Source organism: Leopardus geoffroyi, chromosome D3, assembly GCF_018350155.1.
Source record: "Leopardus geoffroyi isolate Oge1 chromosome D3, O.geoffroyi_Oge1_pat1.0, whole genome shotgun sequence".
In the NCBI taxonomy this organism is placed as follows: domain Eukaryota; kingdom Metazoa; phylum Chordata; class Mammalia; order Carnivora; family Felidae; genus Leopardus; species Leopardus geoffroyi.
The window spans coordinates 23,261,177-23,275,970 of record NC_059339.1 but is presented as its reverse complement, the minus strand read 5'-3'; the positions used below and the strand labels follow the sequence as shown (position 1 = coordinate 23,275,970).

General features: G+C 48.2%; 1 protein-coding gene across 2 annotated transcripts in view; it reads right to left on the bottom strand.

Moving 5' to 3' along the window:
• Positions 1–14,794, bottom strand: part of ASCC2 (activating signal cointegrator 1 complex subunit 2) — a 42,767-nt gene that overhangs the window by 14,087 nt on the left and 13,886 nt on the right. For both annotated transcript variants that reach the window (XM_045459319.1, XM_045459318.1), the window contains 8 exons: positions 9,868–9,935; positions 8,831–8,941; positions 7,636–7,748; positions 3,113–3,187; positions 2,592–2,699; positions 2,279–2,347; positions 2,049–2,123; positions 254–434 (listed from right to left, as the gene is read on the bottom strand). In XM_045459319.1, the coding sequence (XP_045315275.1) occupies positions 254–434; positions 2,049–2,123; positions 2,279–2,347; positions 2,592–2,699; positions 3,113–3,187; positions 7,636–7,748; positions 8,831–8,941; positions 9,868–9,935 (800 nt within the window). The remainder of the gene's footprint in view (positions 1–253; positions 435–2,048; positions 2,124–2,278; positions 2,348–2,591; positions 2,700–3,112; positions 3,188–7,635; positions 7,749–8,830; positions 8,942–9,867; positions 9,936–14,794) is intronic.

The window sequence follows — 14,794 nt, the reverse complement described above, 5'->3', positions numbered from 1 at the left end:
ATCTGTTTAGAGGAGAGCTCTGGGAAGGATTTCACGTGGAAAAAGCTCCATCACTTCATTTTACAGAGGAGAAATGGGGGTTTGGCAGCTGAAGGGACTTGCAGACTCTCTAAAGGCAGCACGGAGCTGACCCGCAGGCTCAGGGCTGTCAATTCCAAAAGAAACCTTTTTCTCTGAGAGCTGAAACAAAGAAGGGACAGGTTTCCTGGAAGGGGCAGGGGAAGCAGGGGAAAATGTTGCTCCAGACACATACCTCCTCTTCCTCTGAGTTTTCCAGATGTGAGAACGGTCCACTGACTGGTTCCACCATCGCAATGACCCCATTAGGGTCTTCAGCCACCGGTGGGTCTTTAGCATCTGTGGCTTTCCGTCGGTCCACCCCTTCCCATGCACTTTCGACTGCCTGGAGGATGTAGGCAGTCCGAGTCTCGTCCCTGTGACACACGTTAAGGTGTCTCTCTCTCCGGTGCCAGAGCCTTTTCTGCCTCTCTAGCTCTAAGGCAACATAATTTCTCAATCCTGCCTCCGCATCTGACCCTATGACTTGTGTTAGGGGCTATCTGGGCTGTACCCAGTGGGCATTGCAGGTACCAGGGGTGCCTGGGGAAAGAGGCCAGACCACGGCCACGCTAGCCTTGAAACCTAGTACCTGTCACTCAACAGAAAGCAGCTCTGGATGAAGACAGGGCCAGGGGCATCCTAGGACTTGATAATTGGAGGAGCCAGCAGCACCTCCTCTGCACTGACCCCCAGGAGGAGGGCCTGCCTGATGGGGTCACTGCCAAAGGGGCTTCCTGTCTGACTACTGAGGGCTTCCTGCAAAGGGGGCCCATAGGGTATCCCTAAGGCAAGACTGCGCAATCTAGCCCAGCCTCCAAAATGGCCCACAGGCCCTCCTCCCTGTCCTTCCTTCCTCCCTCTACCACCCTGGGCACTGCCAAGCCAGACATCTGGGAGTTGCCCTAGACTCCCTCCTTCCACTTCTTTTTTTTTTTTTTTTTTTTTTTCAACGTTTATTTATTTTTTGGACAGAGAGAGACAGAGCATGAACGGGGGAGGGGCAGAGAGAGAGGGAGACACAGAATCGGAAACAGGCTCCAGGCTCTGAGCCATCAGCCCAGAGCCCGACGCGGGGCTCGAACTCACGGACCGCGAGATCGTGACCTGGCTGAAGTCGGACGCTTAACCGACTGCGCCACCCAGGAGCCCCTCTCCTTCCACTTCTAACCTAGCGCCCCCCGGCCATCCCTGGATGCCAGCAACAGTATCCTCACCAGCCCCTGGGCCTCACAGAAGTCTCAGGTCAGTCTTTTCTCCTCCCTGTGCCAGACAGAGCTTTTCCAAAGTATAAAACTGACCCTGTTACTCTCTGTTTCACACTCTCCCATGACACCCCAGTGCTTGTAGGATAGAGTCCAAACTTCTTAGTGAGAGTCATCCCAGAGCCGTGCAGGTCTGCTCATCCCCAGCTCATCTGCCATGCCACAGCCTCCTCCCACTAGACCCCAGGCCCCCAGCCCCACCCTGAGATCTACACAAAATGTCTGTGGGCTCCTCAGATGGGCCTCTCTGTCCTCCATCCACTGGGAACACTTAGCTCTGGGATTGGCCACCTCCAATTTCTTCTGCTGGTCTCGGCTTGGACAGCCCCTCCATCTCACAGCCTTTCCCTGAGCTTGCAGGGTTAGGCGCCTTCCTTGGCTTTCCTGTCCTCTGGATTTCTCCCATATGACACTTCAACTGCTTGTTTACTTGTCTGTCTCCTCTCCTGCAATGAGGTCTGTGACAGTGGGGCTGAGTCCACGTTGGTCACATGGGCCCAGACACTCAGTAAACGCCTAAAGAATGCAGGACACTACCCCACCCAGCTCCGAGGATCCGAGTAGTCATCTCCTCCAGAAACAGGGGCTGGGGCTTTGGTGGGCCTCTGGGGAAAACTGGCTGACCCGAGTATTCTGGGGATAAACCTCCCTCTGCTCCTCTGGGTCCTAGAAGCCCAACTCCAACCTGGCCAGGCCAGGTCCTGTCAAGTGGCTGTGGTAGGATACAAGACTGCTGAGGCCTGTTGTAGCAAGCTGACATCATCGGCCACAGGGAAGAGTGTGTCGTAGTCCCGGAGGAACCTGCCAGGCAGAGAGCAGATGGAAGGGACAGGGTTGGGGCAAACTGGTCTGCTGCCCAACCACAAATCCCAGAACCTTAGACCATGATGAGCATATGGTAGAGGCTCTGGGATGTAAGGCCTCGTGTGCACTGGTCCCCGCGCAGCCACACTCACCTCTTCTCCTGCAGCAAGGAGCTGAAGATCTGCAGGAACTCTTCGATGAAGCCCTGAATGTTGTCACAGCTGGAACAGGACACCAGGGAAGATGAGTTCATTCGATGCAAAGGATCTATAACTCCCCTCCCTGCTGTCTGCCCTGCCCCTCTGCAAGGCCCCAGGCCAGTTGGAGGAAAGAGGCATTTGTCTCTTTCCCCATCTCTGCTCAGCAACCCCAGAGCAGGGAAGGGGGCAGATGACATGAGGGAAATACCTCTGCTGGGCTTGGGGAGGGGTTCTTCTACCCAGGAAGCTGCTCCTGAGGGCTCACCTGTTTTCCAGGACAGGGAGGAGGCAAATCTGGTTCATGAGGATGTGAAAAATCTCCATTAGCTTCTTCCTGGAATGGGACAGCCTCTGCCACAGGTCACCTAGCAGCCTTTGAATGCCCCGAGAGAAAAAAAAAACAAAAACTGAGATTTGGGAGATTAAAAGGCCTGAAGGGAGCTTATTCTCAACAGCTGCAGGTGTCCCTCTCCAGAGCTGAGAAAGCCTCATGAGTCACTATCAGCAAAGGGTTACAGGCCCTGAGAGGCCAGCAGATTCCAGGGCCGCTTCTTAGTTTAAACAGTGGGTGGGGAACCAGTATGCCAGTTACCAAGAGCTTAGAGCAACAGCGGAGAGAAAAGGTTAGGATGCAGGGGCCAGGAGGCTGCTAGGTAGGGACACTGAAGCTAGAGCTGCACAGTCCATGGTGCCACCTCCTTGTCTTAGAGATAGGGATGTTAAAACCCGGGGAAGGCAGGGCCTCTCTCTCCCACGACAACGTGCTTAGTTTTGGACCCGGCTCACTTGCTATCTTCAAGCCTCCTCTTCTTAATTGCAGACTCCAGTTCGGGAATTGCAATTTCATAAAAGGAAGCTAGTCTGTGGAGGTACACATGGGGAAAAGGCAAGATTAGTTCGTAAACACCACACTTCATCAGAAAATCAAAGCAAACCACGGGAAGCGGGAAGGCCCATTTCTTGCTCCTCAGTTGTCACCACAACAATTTTCTCCCAGAAACTCCCTGGCTCTTCCCTAAGCTTACCCTAGATTGGCCTGCTGTGGATGGTCCAGGAAAAACCTCAAGAAGTGACCTGCAGCTACATTCCCCTTTCACTGGGAAACCAAAACCCAGGTAGGCTCATCCTAGCAATGAGCTAGAGTAGCAATGAGCTACTCAGAACTCAGTGAGGTTTGAGAAAAACCCAAGGTCACTCTTTTTGTTGGTTCAAACCTGCCAGTAGCTCCCTACCTCCTATGACATCAGACTGTAGCTCCTCTCTCTGGTACATCCATAGCTAGCACGGAGTAGCCGACCTTGCTTCTCACCTCAACAACCTCACACTTACCCCCCATCACAACTCAAATTCAAACTCTCCATCCCAGCGACAGGCTCCCAGATCATGCTTACCCACGTGACTTCTCCTTCCTGGAATTAGGTGCACGGCACTCAGAACATGTTACTCTTACAACTTAAAACACAGCCACCTCTCTTCAGCAGTCTAATTCTTCCTCTGAACATCTTAAGCTTCCCAAAGCCAGAACAGTAGCCTTAGTGCCTAAGATGATGCTGAATTTGTAGCAGGTACTCTATAAACATTTAACTACCGACTGGCTGAATTCTGGCAACTTCTAGGTTAGTGTAGTCCTGTACACAGCAGAGGGTAACTAGGCCCAAAGAGACAGGCTTTACTAGGACCACAGCATGGCACCCAGAAAAAGAGAGGGCAATTTGGCCCAAACAGATTCAGGTGTTGCCAGGATACATTGCTGGTGGGAAGGTAAATTGGAACAACCCCTATGGAGGGCGATTTGGCGAGATCTGTGAAAGTTAAAAATGCACAAACCATCTGTTCTTGTGATTCTACTTCCAGGAAAATATTCCTCAGATATACTTGCAAAGGTGCAAAATGATGTATGTGCAGTTATTCTTTGTAACATTTTTTTGTAATAGCAAACAACTGAAGAAAAATCTAAAGGTCGATCTATGGGGTCTGGCATTCCATACAGTACAATGGAATTCTATCTAGCCATACCAAAGATTGAGGATGCTTTGTGTACTGATACACATTAAATTTAAAAATAAAATGCAGAGTGTCTGGGTGGCTCAGGTGGTTAAGCATCCGACTTCAGCTCAGGTCATGATCTCAAGGTTCGTGGGTTCGAGCCCTGTGTTGGGCTCTGTGCTGACAGCTCAGAACCTAGAGCCTGCTTCGGATTCTCTGTCTCTGTCTCTCTCTCTCTCTCTACCCCTATCCCACTCATGCTCTGTCTCTCTCTCAAAAATAAATAAACATAAAAAATTTTTTAAAAGTGTAAAAAATACATACAGTACTCATATGTCAGCAGTTAATTTAAAAGGCAGAGGGGGTGATATATAATGCACATATTTACTTGTATATGTGTATTTATATACATATCTCCAGAAAACCCCACATAAAAAACTTAACAACAATGGTTATACGTGAGGAACAGAACTAAAGAAGGGGAAAAGGAAGACTTCATTACATACATATATGTATACACATTATATATGTACTATGTGCATGTGAGTCTATGTATACATATATGTATATATATAACGAAAAGTCTCCCTCTCCCCCTTCCCTACTATATATGTTCATACATACATATTTTTGTTGTTGTTTTAATGCATTTTTTTAAAGTAAGCTCTGCACCCAATGTGGGGCTTGAACTCACGACCCTCAAGATCAAGAGTCATACGCTCTATTGACTGACAAGCCAGGTATCCCTCGTTATATATTTTATACCTTTTTAGTTTTGAACCATGTGACTGTATTATTCATTCATAAAATTAAGCCACAGAGAGAGATACTCCAATATACTTGAGGATATCTGAGAGGACGGAGGTTGTTGTGAGAGAATTAGCCGTAGAGCTGTGTGGTGGCCGTAGCCCCTTCCAGAGAGTTGCGGGGACCAAGCTTGCTGCATTTGCTCAGCCAGCGTTCTTGGCCTCCAGCACAGCGTGAACAGGGTGGGCCAGCCCCAGGGCTGTTTCTGTTTGTGGGTCAAAGGCAGTGCCACTTGCAGGCAACAGTGTTTTCCTTTCTTCCTCCTCACCCCAAGATGGGTGGAGCCACTCCCCTGCCTTCACTGACCCTTGCAGGAAAGTCAGTTCTTCCAAAAATTACCCTCCATTTCCAAAGACCCTTTCAAAAGCAATCTGTGCCACATTTGAGAAGATGCTTTAACAAGATGGAAAATGCCTGTGGGGGAGGCTGACTGGCTCAGTTGGTAGAGCATGTGACTCTTTTTTTTAAAAAATGTTTATTTATTTTTGAGACAGAGAGAGACGGAGCATGAGCAGAGAAGGGGCAGAGAGAGAGGGAGACACAGAATCTGAAGCAGGCTCCAGGCTCTGAGCTGTCAGCACAGAGCCCGATGCAGGGCTCAAACTTGTCAACTGCAAAATCATGACCTGAGCCAAAGTCAGACGCTCAACTGACTGAGCCACCCAGGCGCCCCATGTGACTCTTGATTATGGGGTCATGATTTCGAGCCCCACATTGGCAGTAGAGTTTACTTGAAAGAAAGAAAGAAAGAAAGAAAGAAAGAAAGAAAGAAAGAAAGAAAGAAAGAAAGAAAGAAAAAAGAAAAGAAAGAAAATTCCTATGATAAGTGAAGATAAGCAGGGTACAAAATCCTAAGAACAGCCTGATCTCTCATGGTGATTTTAATTTTCTACCTTCCAGAATTTTCCAAATTTCTTATGAGCATTTGCCAGTTTATGCCACTTTAACCACAAGAAAAGATACCTTTCTCAAAAAGTGGACAGCTACAGGCCCATCCTAACCCCTTTCTTCCGGAGAGAGTGCTGATTGGTGCTTTATTCTAACATCTTCTGGGAGGCTGATCAGTCCTCACATCTGATTTTCACGAGCTGAGGAGACCCAGGAGGGGTCAGAGCACCAGCTGCCATCTCTGGCACATGTCAGCACTAGATAAATGTTTTGTTGAATGGGCAAGTAAATGACTGAATGGACCGACAGCTGAGTGGACAGAGTTGGGTAGCTCCCAGAGGCTCCTGCGAGTGGTGGGGATAGATGATGCCTGGCAAGAGCAACAGCCAGAGGCCACTGAGAACAAGCCAATCCCCACTGTTGCCAGGCAACATGCAGGTTACCAGCCCAAGCCATGGGCTTTCTCACCGCACAAGGAGCAGACAGATGCTTGTGGTGCCAGCGGGCAAGGAGGGTCTCTCTCCCTATATCTTTCTTTACTCATATCCTCCTCTATATCTTTCCTCATCCTGGCAAGATCTTTCTAGAACTCCTTTCGAATAAATCTTTCAGGGGCTCCCTACTGCCTACAGAATAAAGGCCCCACTCCCCGCGAGCAAGTTCAAGACTCCTCACAATCTGACTTCTACCAACCTCTCCGGAGACTCTCCTTACCTGCTCCTTTTCCTACTGCCCCAGGCCCTGCTTCATCCCACTCCACTTCCTGGCACTCCCTGGACACTCTCTGGGCCTTCCCACCTGCACTCTGCCTGCCTGGAATGCCCTTCCTACCACTGTAATCTTACTCTTTCTGGAAGGTTCCTGTTCATTCTTCCAGATGTCACTTAAAGACCATCTTAAAACCTCTTATTTCACCAGACGGAACTTTGCCTCCTTCCTCTCTGTTCCCAGAGCACTTCATAATATGGCCACAACAGCTGGCCCCACAAGTGAGCAAATCTGAATGTCTCTCTGTGTGTGCTCTAGACTAGATGCTGAAGTCCTCAGACCAATTCTTATTGTCTGTTACTCCCTTGTGCCTGCCCATGATAGGGGCTTTGAAAGAACAGAACTGAACTAACACTGCCCTATTCTTGGTTGGTGTTTTTTTTTATTCCCTCCCCTACTGAGTTCTTGGCTAAAAATGGGAATGCTTCTAAAATGCAGGCTTGGAAAGCCTGGGGGGCTCAGTCGGTTGAGCATCCAACTCTTGATTTCAATTCAGGTCACTGATCTCACAGTTCATGGGTTTGAGCCCCGCGTCGGGCTCTGTGCTGACAGCTCAGAGCCTGGAGCCTGCTTCAGATTCTGTGCCTCCCTCTCTCTCTGCTCCTACCCCAGTCGTGCTCTCTCTCTCAAAAATAAATAAACATTAAAAAAAAAAAAAGTTGAAAAACAATAAACAAACAAACAAACAAATAAATAAATAAAATGCAGGCTCCACACAAGCAGGAGCCTCATCTGTCGTCTTCACTGCTGTATGCCCAGGCTGGAAGAGAGCCTGGCACATTCTAAGTACCCAGTAAATATCTGCTGAATGAGGATGCCAACAAGAACCTCTACTTCGGCAGTCAGAACTACTACTGTACCTGTAACAGAAGTCATGTTTCTGGAAGGTTTGGCAAGCCAAAGGGAAGATATCCAGAAAGGCCCAGAGTGTAGTGCAGGTATCGCAAAGGTAGAGAACAATGTCTTTTAATTCCTGTTGCCAAAAGAAAACACTGCATTATTCTCCTCTGCCCCCATACACAGCTCTGTAGTGGGTCTGAGACAAAGTTGACAAAAGCCAGTGGGAGCCATCAGGCAGATACCTTGTCGGGGGAAGAGAAGACCAGATGTCTGTGCAAAGCCTGGTTGTTCCATCTCTAGGGGCGCGATCTGTACAAGTTACTCAATCTCCCTGCTTCAGGTCTTGCTACCTTAGCTCCAATGGGCATACCCAGTGAGCTCTGGGGTTACTTCTAGGTCTAGGATAATATAGTTCTCTCTTCTAAGCTGAAGGAGAACCACCCCTGAACCTGAAGACAACGCCTGTGGTCCCACACAGAAAGCACATTCCACTGAGGACAATAACAAGCCCATACCTTCCGTACATTTTGAAGAGGATGGAACATGGAATACCTTCTCATACACATCCCTGAGTCTCTTGACAACTCTAAAAACGAGGCTGAGCAGTTGTTAGGATCTCTGTTTTACAGAGAAGGAAACTGAGGTTCAGAGGGGTAAAATGACTTGTTCCCACAGTACTCAGTGTGTGTCTGTCTGAAACACTTGTTTAATGCCTATTTTCCCACAAGACTGGAAGCTCCAGGAGGGCAGCTCATGGCTGCCTCTTTCCTGCTCTATCTACTGTACTTTTAGCACAAGGCCTGATGCATGTCTAGGCTCCTTAAGTATTTACCTCTGTCTCAGACTGTAAGCTCCATGAGAGCAGGCACATGTCTGCTTTTGCCTACTGTTTTATCCTGAAGGCTCAGCACATGCTGGGGGCTCCTCAGTATAAATTCGCTGAACGAACACAGGGCTCAATGAATAACACGAATGAGCTCATTGTGCTGAACTAAGTGAAGATTAAACTCCCATCCTCTGAACTCTAGTTCCCTGTTCTTTCCACTACTCAATAAATGAAGCTCCCAGAGAAAAAAAAAAAAGCCTGCTGATATGGTCTAAACCTGTGTGATGGGAATAACTGTTTATGGAGTTGGGTAAAAAGGGCCACAAGCATGGGAAGCAGCTGCCAGATCCCCTGCTAGCCAGAAAGGCTGGGCTGAAGGGTAACCTCACCAGGAGAGGCATGTCGCTGGGGGTCAACCGGCCCCTCTCCTCAAGCTTCTGGGGTGTGGCGCTGGCCCCATCCCCTTGCAAACCACAGTGCTGGAGGATATTGCTAAAAACCTGTGAAACACAAGAAAAGGCTCTCTCACATCCTGTCAAACCAACAGCTGGAACTCATGACCTGCAGTCTGGGATGAGTGATCTGAAAGCTGTCTTGGAATCTCTGGAATATATGCTAGTGTTCCCATGAAACCAGAGACAATGATGGGATGCAGGGCAGAGTGGAAACTGTAAAATGGGAAAATGAAAAATGGGGGTTATTCTTCTTACAGGACTGTGGTGAGGATTAAAAAGACAAAATGTATGGAAAGCCCCCAGAATCCTGCAGATATTACTTGAATGGATATGTTGGGCAAGTGTATCATAATAAATAATTTAAGATACATACAGAAAAAAAAAAAGAAAAAATATATATATTTAGCAATACATGGAAACTATATTGAAATCAAAGGCAAATCAACGGTGAGGAGAAAATGGTCCATCGTAAAATCGTGTGAGTCTTTAACCCATTGCACCGTCTTAAGTATGCTAGCACGTAACTACCCTAAAAGTTATCGTGAATAGTGGAATCTCTTGGTGGTAGGATTATGGGTTAATCTTCCTCTTTCTGTTTTTTTTTTTCTTTTTCCATCATTTCCAAATTTTTTACAATGAACATTATTTTACAAAACAATTTTATAGAACTTTAAAGCTCTTATTTGAGAAACACAGGTATCTTAAACGGGTAACCTTAGAGACTTATGGCTGTTGGCGAACAGCACACAATTGAAGCCAAGCTCTTTTTGTATGAGTGCTAGACAGCCCTTAGATTTCAGTTCTGTTCAAGAGGGAAAAAGGGTGAATTTGAAAGTGTGTGCTAAGGGGCAGGACCCAGCGACTGTCTGGAGATGGGGTTGGAGAGAGGTAGGGAGTAAGCATTTCTCCTGGGCTCTTCCAGGGAAGTCCAGGGTTGGAGAAGGGATCTGGGCAGGGCTGAGAGCTGGTACCTGAAGGATGGTGGGCATGGTTTCATCCAGGTCATTATAGTAACTTGGCTGCTGGATAAAGATGTTCCCTGAAAAGAGAAGAGAAAGGTAGGAATTGGGAAAAGATGGTGGGGGAGGAGAGGACACATTACAAATGGTTGCCAGCATATTCTGTGACCTTTCTCCCTTTTCCTAAGCCTGTCTGCACTAGAGCAGTCCTGGCCCCAGGCCCTGCTGGCACAGAGCTTTGGCCCAGCCTAGAAACTTCCCCAGCATGAGGGAGGGACTTTACTCAGTACAATTTAACCTTTTAAGCACCTCTGCCTATCGAATTACATAAAAGGCCTGCCCTGGTCAAACCAGCTCGCCCTGATGTCCCCAGGGAGTGATCACATTTGGGCACTGTGCCTTGTATGACAGCATTGGCTTTGGAAGTGGGAGTTAGTCATCCAGGAAAATTAGAAGATATGATCTCTTTGCTTAAGAAACCTGGAGGCTACAATCCAGGATTCTTGCCAGGCCACACCTCTAATAATGTGAGGAGACTCTAAGCAGAAATTTGTCTGGAAATTCTCTTACCCTCTGCTTTTGAATATGCTAGCCATATTAATCCATCCTCTTCCAAGGTGAGAGGCCTGAAAGACATCTTGAGCTAAGGTTACCACACATTTGCAGTTGTTCTCAAAAAACAAAACTCCTTTCCGAATGTTTACTACCTCCGAGTGCGGCTGCTGTGAGTGCGTAGGTTAGAGCATATGGTAACTGGAACAGAAACCAAGTGTTCCGGCTGCCCAAATGGCAAGGGAAGGAGAAAAAATCACAGCAAACTAGGAGGCATGACAATGCAAAATGCCAATACCCTTAAGAAGAGGCCAGGGTTCTTCATCCCACCGTGATCCTAAAGTCTGAGGCTGGGCGACTGTCAGGATGTGCTGAATTCTACGAGTCCTTTGTCTTTGGGCAGGTGTGTCCTCAGTTTCCTTAATGAAAACCCTGCAGCCCTTGCCCCATCTCAAAGGATTTGAAAAATCAATGAGATCAAAGGCCAGATGGGACTGGGTGAGTAAGCAAGTCACTATGTAGCCGGACTTTCTGTAAACACTTTCTTGGATGCCACTTCATTGCTTCATTCCAGAAAACTGAGTTTTAGCAGCTTGAGCTTGCTCAGTGCGTCCCACCTCCAGATGGGTGCTGACCCCTCAACCCATAAAGGTACTCCCTGACCATCTGTGCATCCTAAACTTGATAGCAGGGAGAGACTGAACTGTCTTGTCTCCCCACCAAACTCTGTTCTTTCTCACAAAACCCTCCTATCCAAAGGTATCCTCAAGGTCAAGTCAAAACTCCTGACCACAGCACAAAGGGCCATGTGAGATCTGGCCCCATTGGCATCTCCAGCCACCTTCTCCCCATTTCCTGCCTTGCATTCCTCTCTCATACCTCTTCAACCACAGAGAACAAGCCCCATCCCCTCCCTCCACCTGGAGTGACCTCTCAGAGCTAAGTTCACCCTAAGGCAGGTGTCACCTTCTCCAGGCAGTGCCTCCTGACCCAGGCATTAGGAGCAGGTCTCCCTCCTCACCCCATACCACATGGTGGACCCCACCACATCCTGACTACCTGGCATGGGGTAAGGCCCTCTCTTATAATCCTTCTAGTGCTTAAGCCTGAGTAACAGGGATGTTTTACAAGCATCAAAACATCACATTTCACAACTGACTCTTTCCTCTCCTTTATCTGATCCAGTGACAGTGAAGTTCTGACTTTCAGTTTCACAAAGAAACTGTTAAGAAGGGACAACCTTCTCAGGCTAAAGCAGTATGGAAACCCAGAGGGGAAAAAAAAAGTGGGGGGCGCCTGGGTGGCTCAGTTGGTTAAAGATCTGACTTTTGATTCTGGCTCAGGTCATGATCTCATGGTTCGTGACTTCGAGCCCCACATTGGGCTATACACCAAGCGTGGAGCCTGCTTGGGATTCTCCCTCTCCCTCTCTCTCTGCCCCTCCCCTCCCTATGCTCACGACACAATTTCTCTCTCCCTCCTTCTCTCTCACAATAAACAAACTTAAAAAGAAAGAAAGAATGTGCCTGGATTGCTCGGTTGGTTAAGCGTCTGACTTCGGCTCACTCAGGTCATGATCTCACAGTTCATGAGTTTGAGCCCTGTGTCGGGCTCTGTGCTGACAGCCCAGAGCCTGGAGCCTGCTGGAGATTCTGTGTCTTGCTCTCTCTGCCCCTCTCCTCCTCTCAAAAATAAATAAACATTAAAAAAAATTAAAAGAAAGAAAGAAAGAAAAGAAACCCAGGGTGAATGGAAGATATTGCCAAAGAGATCAGTGCAGTCCTTGGTGGGGCCAAGGCCTGATGCACTCCTGCTTTCACAAAGAGGCTCCAAGAGTCTACCTGAAAGGCCCTGCTTTCAAAATTACACTTACTAATTCAGAATTATCAACCTTGAAATTAAAAAAAAAAATCCGGGTGTGTGTACAGGGGGATGGGGGTGCCAGATAAGGACTGGGATTCTGCCCAAAGGAAAATCAGCCAGTTCCCTTGTTCCTTCCTTTTCTCCCTTGTCAACCCTCTTCCTACAGCTGACCTGCTTTGCTCAAGAGTGTCTGTGGTAGAGAAACTGGAGGCCACCCCTTTATGTGCCTCCTGCTCAAGGGTTGGAAAGACAGCTGCTGTGTGTGTGTGTGTGTGTGTGTGTGTGTGTGCATGCATGCGTGTGTGTGAGTGTCTGCAGGCCCCTCCTCCATACCCCCCTCAATGCACACACCCCAGCCTTTCTTGTCCTCTTTTCCATTAACCACCGTCTAAGAGCCGAAGAAAGGGCTCTCCTAAATAAGTCAATTAAGGGTTCTCAATCTGGGGCTAAAAACATTCTAAAACACCTCAACATCTGTAAGGCGGTATGTTTTTCTGGGGACAAGATTTCATCTGATTCTCAAAGAAGTCAGTGACTCAAAAGATTAGGGGCTTTCTCACGCCACCCTTGCCCACCTGGAACTGTGGCCAGAAGTCTTCTCCCCCAGCATCTCACACCTCACAGATCTCTATGCCTCCACTCATAACCCTCTCCACCCCCCACCCCTCCCGAAGGCCCTTTCTCTGCACCCGACACCAGTTTTCTCCAGAATTGTTCAAACTTTTCCCTCCAGCTGAACTCCCTAAGCACTGCTTTATTCTGCCTCCGGGATGTCTTCTTCTGCCCCAGTAGCCAAACCAGGCTCTCACCTTCAAACCCACGCTGAAACACTGGCCCCCTCCTCAGCCTCCTGTCACCACCCTCCCCACTGGCATGCTGCCAAATTAACCTTGATACCAGACAGCTCCTCCTTGCAGTTCCCATGGCCTCATGACAGTAAGAGCTCACAGTCATCAGGCACTTGTAATGAGCCAGGCACCATGCTAATCCTCACAACCATCCTATGAGGTAGGTGTATCACCAGTCTTCCCATCCTTCAGATGAGAAAACTGAGGCTGAGAGAGGCTAACTGACTTGGACAAAGTGACACAGCCAGGAACAGAGCTGGGGTGTGAATTGGGCTGAGCCTGCTTTCTGAGACACCAAGCGACACTGCTCCCCAAGTGCTAAAGACTGACATGGAGCCCTCCCTGAAGTGGCCCCAGCTTTCCCTTCCCCATTTCCTGCTGCTGTCCTCCCGGAATGCTCCACTCTAACCAGACTGGCCTAATAACTGTTTCCCTAACTAATGATGCCTGTTTTTGCTCACTCACCCCATGCCCTCAGTCCACAGTAACATTATGAAGAGTCTTTCTCTGGGAAAGTCAAAGAAATGAACTGATGATCAGGGAACAATTCGATTTGAATGGGAAATCAGAGGCTGTTCCAATGAAAAGGCTGGATGTGAAATTTCATATATATTATGCTCTAATATGGTCCTGAAAAATATAGAGAGACAAGACTGGAAGGGAATAATCACCAAATGATTGTCTCTGGGAGCAGGAATTTGGTAATTGCTTTCCTGCTTTTTTACATTTTATATTCTCCCCAAATTTTCTAAATTAATATATATTATCTTTATTATTACCTTTATTATTAGGAGGAAGGAAGGAGGCAAGCCATTTCAAGGGATAACTTAGCTTTGTTTTTTTTGTTTTTTTTTTTTTTTCAATGTTTATTTATTTTTGGGACAGAGAGAGAGCATGAACGGGGAAGGGGCAGAGAGAGGGAGACACAGAATCGGAAACAGGCTCCAGGCTCTGAGCCATCAGCCCAGAGCCTGACGCGGGGCTCGAACTCACGGACCGCGAGATTGTGACCTGGCTGAAGTCGGACGCTTAACCGACTGCGCCACCCAGGCGCCCCGGGATAACTTAGCTTTGTAATTGGGCATTTAGAGGACTATGTCCTATAATCTCAGAGGAGAGGCTGACAGTGGTGTCCTGGGTGAGCACCTCTTTGTGTCCAGCCCAATGCCATCAGCTGTGGTTCAAAGAGGAATCCACTGGCTGGAGAGCTTGGGTGGCTCAGTTGGTTAAGCGTCCGTCTCTTGGTTTCAGCTCAGGTCATGATCTCACGGTTCATGAGATCCAGCCCCACATTGGGCTCTGTGCTGACAGCATTAAAACAAATCAGAGAAGAATCCACTGGGGCATTGTTCCCTCTGTCACATCCTAACCAAAGCTTCAGTCTCTGATGGAACCTTCCAGCCCACTGCTTTTTTTTTTTTAATGTTTACTTATATTTGACAGAGAGAAAGCACATGTGTACACAAGCAGAGGAGGGGCAGAGAGAGGAGGACAGGAGATCCAAAGGGGGGCTCTGCGCTGTCAGCAACAAGCCCAATGTGGGGCTTGAACTCACAAACCACGAGTCCATGACTTCAGTTGAAGTCGGACACTCAACCGACTAAGCCGCCCAGGCGCCTCTGGCCCACTGCCTCTTGACGGGATCCAACTGCTGAAGTCATTCCTTTCTCAACCCA